At 41.6% G+C, this 6,931-nt stretch overlaps 1 protein-coding gene across 6 annotated transcripts in view; it reads right to left on the bottom strand.

Annotated features, from left to right (window-relative positions):
- The window catches only part of LOC112236423 (thrombospondin-2), a 55,084-nt gene extending 49,126 nt beyond the window's left edge, over positions 1-5,958 (bottom strand). For 2 of the 6 annotated variants that reach the window (XM_042327508.1, XM_042327498.1), the window contains exons 1-4: positions 5,553-5,800; positions 4,903-4,971; positions 3,338-3,897; positions 3,025-3,109 (exon numbers count right to left, since the gene is read on the bottom strand). In XM_042327508.1, the coding sequence (XP_042183442.1) occupies positions 3,025-3,109; positions 3,338-3,897; positions 4,903-4,966 (709 nt within the window). In that variant the 5' untranslated portion in view covers positions 4,967-4,971; positions 5,553-5,800. Of the gene's footprint in view, positions 1-3,024; positions 3,110-3,337; positions 3,898-4,902; positions 4,972-5,186; positions 5,255-5,552; positions 5,801-5,915 lie in introns of those variants that run through there. The other 4 variants (XM_042327500.1, XM_042327504.1, XM_042327503.1 and 1 more) reach the window with 4 other exon arrangements.
- Between the last annotated feature and the right edge of the window lie 973 nt (positions 5,959-6,931).

Raw genomic sequence — 6,931 nt, 5'->3', positions numbered from 1 at the left:
CCATCATTACCCTTCTGTTTTCCTCCCCTTCATTACGCTTCTGTTTTCCTCCCCCATCATTACCCTTCTGTTTTCCTCCCCTGTCATTACCCTTCTGTTTTCCTCCCCATCATTACCCTTCTGTTTTCCTCCCCATCATTACCCTTCTGTTTTCCTCCCCATCATTACCCTTCTGTTTTCCTCCCCATCATTACCCTTCTGTTTTCCTCCCCATCATTACCCTTCTGTTTTCCTCCCCATCATTACCCTTCTGTTTTCCTCCCCATCATTACCCTTCTGTTTTCCTCCTCTTTTATTTTCCTCACCCATCATTACCCTTCTGTTTTCCTCCCCTTCTGTTTTCATTATTACCTCCCCCATCATTACTTTTTCCTCCCCCATCATTACCCTTCTGTTTTCCTTCTGTTATCCCCTGTTTTCATTACCCTTCTGTTTTCCCCATCCCCTTCTGTCATTACCCTTCTGTTTTCCTCCTATCATTATTATTTTCCTCACCCATCATTATTACTTCTGTTTTCCTCCCCATCATTACCCTTCTGTTTTCCTCCCCCCCCATCTATTACCCTTCTGTTTTCCCCCCCCCCCCATCATTACCCTTCTGTTTTCCTCCCCCATCTCCCCCATTACCCTTCTGTTTTTTCCTCCCCATCATTACCCTTCTGTTTTCCTCCCCCATCATTACTCTTTTACCTCACCCATCATTACCCTTCTGTTTTCCTCCCCCCATCATTAATCTTTTTATTTTCCTCACCCATCATTATTACCCTTCTGTTATCCTCCCCATCATCATTACTTTTATATTTTCCTCCCCATCATCATTACCCTTCTGTTTTATCCTCCCCATCATTACCCTTCTGTTATCCTCCCCATCATTACTTTTATTTTATTTTTCCTCACCCATCATTATTACCCTTCTGTTATCCTCCCCATCATTACCCTTCTGTTTTCCTCCCCATCATTAATCTTCATTATTTTTTTTTCCTCACCCATCATTATTACCCTTCTGTTATCCTCCCCATCATTACTCTTATATTTTCCTCCCCATCATTACCCTTCTGTTATTCCTCCCCCCATCCTGTTATCCTCCCCCATCCCCCATCATTACCCTTCTGTTATCCTCCCCATTACATCATTACTCTTTTTCCTCCCCCATTTTCCTCACCCATCATTATTACCCTTCTGTTATCCTCCCCATCATTACCCTTCTGTTATCCTCCCCCATCATCATTACTCTTTTATTTTCCTCACCCATCATTATTACTCTTCTGTTTTCCTCCCCCATCATTACCCTTCTGTTTTCCTCCCCTTCATCATTACCCTTCTGTTATCCTCCCCATCATTACCCTTCTGTTATCCTTCCCCCCCATCATTACTCTTTTATTTTCCTCACCCATCATTATTACTCTTCTGTTTTCCTCCCCCATCATTACCCTTCTGTTTTCCTCCCCCATCATTACCCTTCTGTTATCCTCCCCCATCATTACTATTTTATTTTCCTCTGTTACCCATCATTATTACCCTTATATTTTCCTCCCCCCCATCATTACCCTTTTATTTTCCTCACACATCATTATTACCCTTCTGTTTTCCTCCCCCATCATTACCCTTCTGTTATCCTCCCCCATCATTACCCTTCTGTTTTCCTCCCCCATCATTACCCTTCTGTTTTCCTCCCCATCATTATTTTATTTTCCAATCTGTTATCCTCCCCCATCATTACCAATCTGTTATCCTCCCCCATCATTACTATTTTCTTTTCCTCACCCATCATTATTACCCTTCTGTTTTCCTCCCCATCATTACCCTTCTGTTATCCTCCCCCATCATTACCCTTCTGTTTTCGTCCCCCATCATTACCCTTCTGTTTTCCTCCCCCATCATTACCCTTCTGTTATCCTCCCTCATCATTACTATTTTATTTTCCTCCCCAAACATTAGCCTTCTGTTTTTCTCACCCATCATTACCCAGCCAGTCCACTCTCAATGGAAACAAATGTTAGTGTCTGTATCTCCTTTTGTTTGTCAACCGCAGCACACGCACGCACACAAACACACACAGGTTGACCTCACGCCACCACAATGACACAGTGATTTCTGTTAACATGATGTAATATTGTCAGATATCTCCACATCTGCAGTATTTCTATGACCCACTAAAATGAAGACTGAAAAAAGTGATAGAATCAGACACAATGGATATAAGGAAGAACTCCCTATTTTTAATTGGTTGGGTCTGTTGGGGAAATGTGATATGGTTTTATCTAAATGAAATGCAGAACCACAGAGCTGTAAGAGGTTGCATATGACTGTGACTGCGTCACAAACAACACCCTATTCCCGCTAATTCCCTATGTAGTGCACTACTTGTGACCAAAGAAGTGCACTAAATAGGAAATAGGGTGCCATTTGGGATGCACAAGTAAGGCAGCAGGATGGATTGTTCAGTTGCATCTGCATTGGATGGGGCTTAAAAGGGAGTTTGAAGCAGGTCGGGAATGACGAATTGAGGTCACGTCATCAGAATGTTCAGAGCATGAAAACAATAGCACAGATCCCCCAAAAGGACCAGCTTGGTCCCAGATCTGTTTGTGCTGTCTTGGCCATTTCTATGATCATTCTATGTTGCCAAACTTGGGATGACAAGGACCATAACAGTTGGCTAACAGCACACACCGGTTTGAGAAAAGCTTCATAAAGGACAGTTGCTGTGAGATAATACAGCATGAGATTTGAGATTGTGTCCTTGAAATATCTTTAGACCTACATATCATATTGCTCCCAATTGGTAGGTCTCAGTCTATCTAAGCTACAGGGGCATTTTCTTTGGCATGTTAACAGAAAACATTCAAAACAAAATTTGCAATGGAAACCTAAAATGATCCTTTCTCATTGGACAAGTCCAGGTAGTCCGTTCCTTTTTAACAGAAACAAGTGTCTCTCAATGGATAAGTCCAGGTAGTCCCTCCTTGTTTCAAACTGTTTTTTCTCCATTTGGTGGCTAATGAAAATCCAACTGTCTCTTACCTGGCTTAGTGACTTCACAGCCCTTGTTCCTAAGAACGTCATCCACGGATGTGTCGAACATGAAGCGAACGTTCTGCAGTAACCCCTGTGTGACAAGAAAATAGGCTGTTATGTGTCACCTTGGACTAGCAGCTAGGAACAACTTCTTTAGTATTCACTTACCTTGAGCTTGTATGTCAAGTAAAAAAAATACAGACTGAGTTATTCTTATTGGCTAACATTAGATGCAGAATGACTTAAGGGGCAAGATCTGAAATGGTGTCCTATTCCCAACATCTGGTGCACTACTTTTCTGGACAAAAGTTATTCTTACCCTGAAGTGGTTTTCACGGATGGATCCCTTAGCGACGAACATTCGGCTCCCCTCTGCCTGCAGGTACTCGTAGAACGGCTCATCCAAGATGAAGCTGTCGATGAGACTGCAGCCCACAAACAGATTTGCGTTTTCACCATGAACATGAAGTGTGATATTCTTCCACTGCGAGTCGGACAGGTCAACATCCTCGAAGGAGACAACATTTTGGGAGCCGTCCACCCAGTAGACAAGGTCCAGCGTGTTGGCGCGGCCGTTGGAGACTATTTCAAACTGCCGCTGGCCGTCGGCGCCTTCCATGGCGATGAGGGTTCCCCGCGATCCGCGGTCCTGGCGCATGCTGGCCACGAACACGAAGCCCTCATTGTTCTGGATTTGCTGAAGCATCTGTTTGAGTATGGGCGCGCTCACTGAGGGCAAATGATCGAAGCGGATGAAGCGGTAAGCAGGGTTGTCCGTGTCTTGGCCGCGGAATTGCTTGGCGCCCAGAGTCTTGCGTGTGATACCGCTAATATCAAACAGGTCAAACGTTGTGTCGTCATCCGATGTGACCTCGCCATCTTCAATCAGTCATACAAGTGATTGAAAGGGAGAGGAGAACGTGTACAGCCAATTAGCTTGATGAAACAGCAAAGCATTCTATGAAAATCTGACCAAGTGATTATAACTAAGTCTATAGCAGGGCTCTCCAACCCTGTTCCTGATGCAACCAGCTCTCAAAGTCTCACATCAGAATTACACGTTCATCCATGTTTCTCAATAGTCAAATTTCGAAGTTGTTACAAACGTCAAATTTTCAAAAGTCTTTGATTAGGCATTAACTCTGAATTTTTAAGGTTAGGATTAAGTTTAGGAATGTTTATGGTTAGGGCATTAACTGCAAAATCAAAATGGTTAAGGTAAGGGTTAAGGTTGGGATAGGCTTAAAACAAAAACATAAAAAACAACTTTCTATTGCTGGATTCAAACAGATGCTTATACCCATCTGCCATCCCCTTCCACAACACCCTAGGAAAACGGAAACCTACTTGAAGGTAACAACGCCCCTAGTGGGTGGTTTCCACATCGTCTCCCAACGTCCTCAGACATTAGATGGACCACGTTGAATACTGACTTGTATCATGGGTGACCTGGCTGTCCTAGAGAGCGACTCTCCTGTAGGTTTTTCTTCCAACCCCAGTTGTAACTAACTTGATTCGGTTTATCAATCATCTAATTATTAGAATCAGGTGTGCTAGATTAGGTTTGGAGCTAAAAAATCTACAGGATGGTAGCTCTCCAGGACAGGGTTGGAGTTAAAACCTACAGAAAGGTAGCTCTCCATGAACAGGGTTGGTATTGGAGAGGTTGGTATTGGTTGGAGAGCCCTGGCTATAACTTAACTCGGTATGCTTTCAGTCGTGAGAAAAAATGACAGTATCATATTCACTCATGATTCATTTTTAAAAATCAAATTAGTATGAAACATACATCACATCATTATTTAACAATAAAAATGAAATGGCATTGAGGTTATGATAATGATGATGAAAAGTCGTATAAACGTTGTGCATAAGTAGATTTACCTTGAGGTAGCGCTGAGGAGCAAAGTAATAAAATCGGCAGCAAGTTGAGACTTCTGAGTATCATATCTCCTTTAAAACACAAGAGACACAAACGCTGATTATCATCCAGGGAAACCGCAAACTTAAAGTTGTTAACTTCATCACGATTGTAAAATTTAAATGATACATTCTTTGTAGGCTATCTATTTTGTATTCGCCCTCTGCTCAGCTGTCACAAAGCGACACCAAGTTCATTGCAACTGTGAATAGTGAAGTTCTCAGCCATGCCGTTACAAGTGCATCACCTAATGTCAAATCCACAGATCTGCTTCAACAGTAGCAACGCTATGAAGGATCCCAACTGTCTCCAAACCTAACACAGGATTATCGTGGAAGTTACAATACATACACTACACCTTACAACGTGCACATACTGTATGTGGTCTGTTATAGGCTATTGGGAAACAATTATACACTACTTCTAAAACAACATTTCTGCAAAGGCATAACGTTTAACAAAACGAATCAATCACATAACAAAATATAAGTGTGCTACATTCTTTAACTAAAGTATTCTGACTAGCAGTAAATTTGAAACTTATGGCAACATTGCTGATTGTTTTTGAAAATGCAAAAAAATTCCCCATGCACATTGGAATGCAACAATTTACCGGGTGAAAGTACAAATTCCCTTTTTTTAAAATCCGTTAGATATCCAATAATAAAAAAGAAGGTAATAACAAATATATTTTTCAAATAAATATGAATAGTGTAATGAAACCGGAATAACTCCTGTAACCTGGTGCGTAAAGTGTAATGTCCGCTTGGTTTACTTCACTAGATCTACATAATGTAGGGAGGACTCGAGCGAAAGTGGCTTAGGTACCAGTCTCCCTCCCTCCTATATACTCCTCACTACGACCCTGTCAGTCAAGTTTAAGTATGAAATGTTTGGAACCAATTTCTAAGGCAGAATTACGTAATTCCTTTCTGATAGCGTAATGTTACTTATATCTGTTTAAAGCGGCATTTACCGGTCCCGGGGCCCCTCCCTCGCGCTCTCTCGTTTCCCAATCCAACTTCTCTATCAAGCCCACTTCATTACCTAAATTCCAACGGAATCAGGTTTCGGGGAGGAGTTTTTGATGGAGAAAACGCGATAGCGAGGTCGGATGTGAGGCTTGCGTAGCCTTTTAGGTCTGGGAGCAGTGGTGTGCCCAGGTGGTGGCCCAGGGTGGCGGCCCCCCTGAATTGTGATTGTCCAACCCAGTGCCCCCTCCAGAAATTATTGTACAGACAGCAAGACTCGATCTCAATCAATCTCACCAGAGAAAGCATCTGAGTGAGCGAAACAGCGGTCCTCTGTTTTCAAATGTGTAGCCCATGTATCTCATGCTGTTTGGCCTAATGAATTTACTTAATTTGACTGATATCCTTATATGAACTGTAACTCAGGAAAATCACAAATCATTTTATACGTTTGTTTGTTTATATTTGGGGTTAAACATTTTGGGCCCATGAACACACGAAACGTTGTAGGCTGAATGTCATTGCACTTATGGTGTTAGTAATAGATGTATCCTTCCATTCAAATGGCGGGTGCAGAGTGCACTGTTTGGATGCTGGATATATTTTAGAGTAGAAGAACATGCCAAGTAACCTAGTTAACTAAACTACATTTTGAAGTGACTTTGTTTGACGATCAGATGAAAACAAAATGACTGGTTGTGTTCATGACACATTAAAAGTTAATACATTTTGTGTTAAATGTCTTATCTTTACTATAAAGCCATAAAAACTATTTGTGCACGCGCAAGTGTGTACACACATACAATTCACGGTATAATTCACACTTTGGATGGCACTTTCAATTTAATTTACTGTTGTATGCTAATACCCTTGTTTAAAATTCTCACCTTCAATACAAACACTGTAACAAGACGTTTGGAAATGATTTATCAATTATTTTAACCAAACCTAAGCTGAAGTATTTAATGCGTTGACCCATCATAATTATGTACTTTTTAAACCCACCATGCATCGATTAAGG

Source organism: Oncorhynchus tshawytscha, linkage group LG01 (genome assembly GCF_018296145.1).
Source record: "Oncorhynchus tshawytscha isolate Ot180627B linkage group LG01, Otsh_v2.0, whole genome shotgun sequence".
Classification (NCBI taxonomy): domain Eukaryota; kingdom Metazoa; phylum Chordata; class Actinopteri; order Salmoniformes; family Salmonidae; genus Oncorhynchus; species Oncorhynchus tshawytscha.
This window is presented reverse-complemented; position numbering and strand designations above follow the sequence as displayed.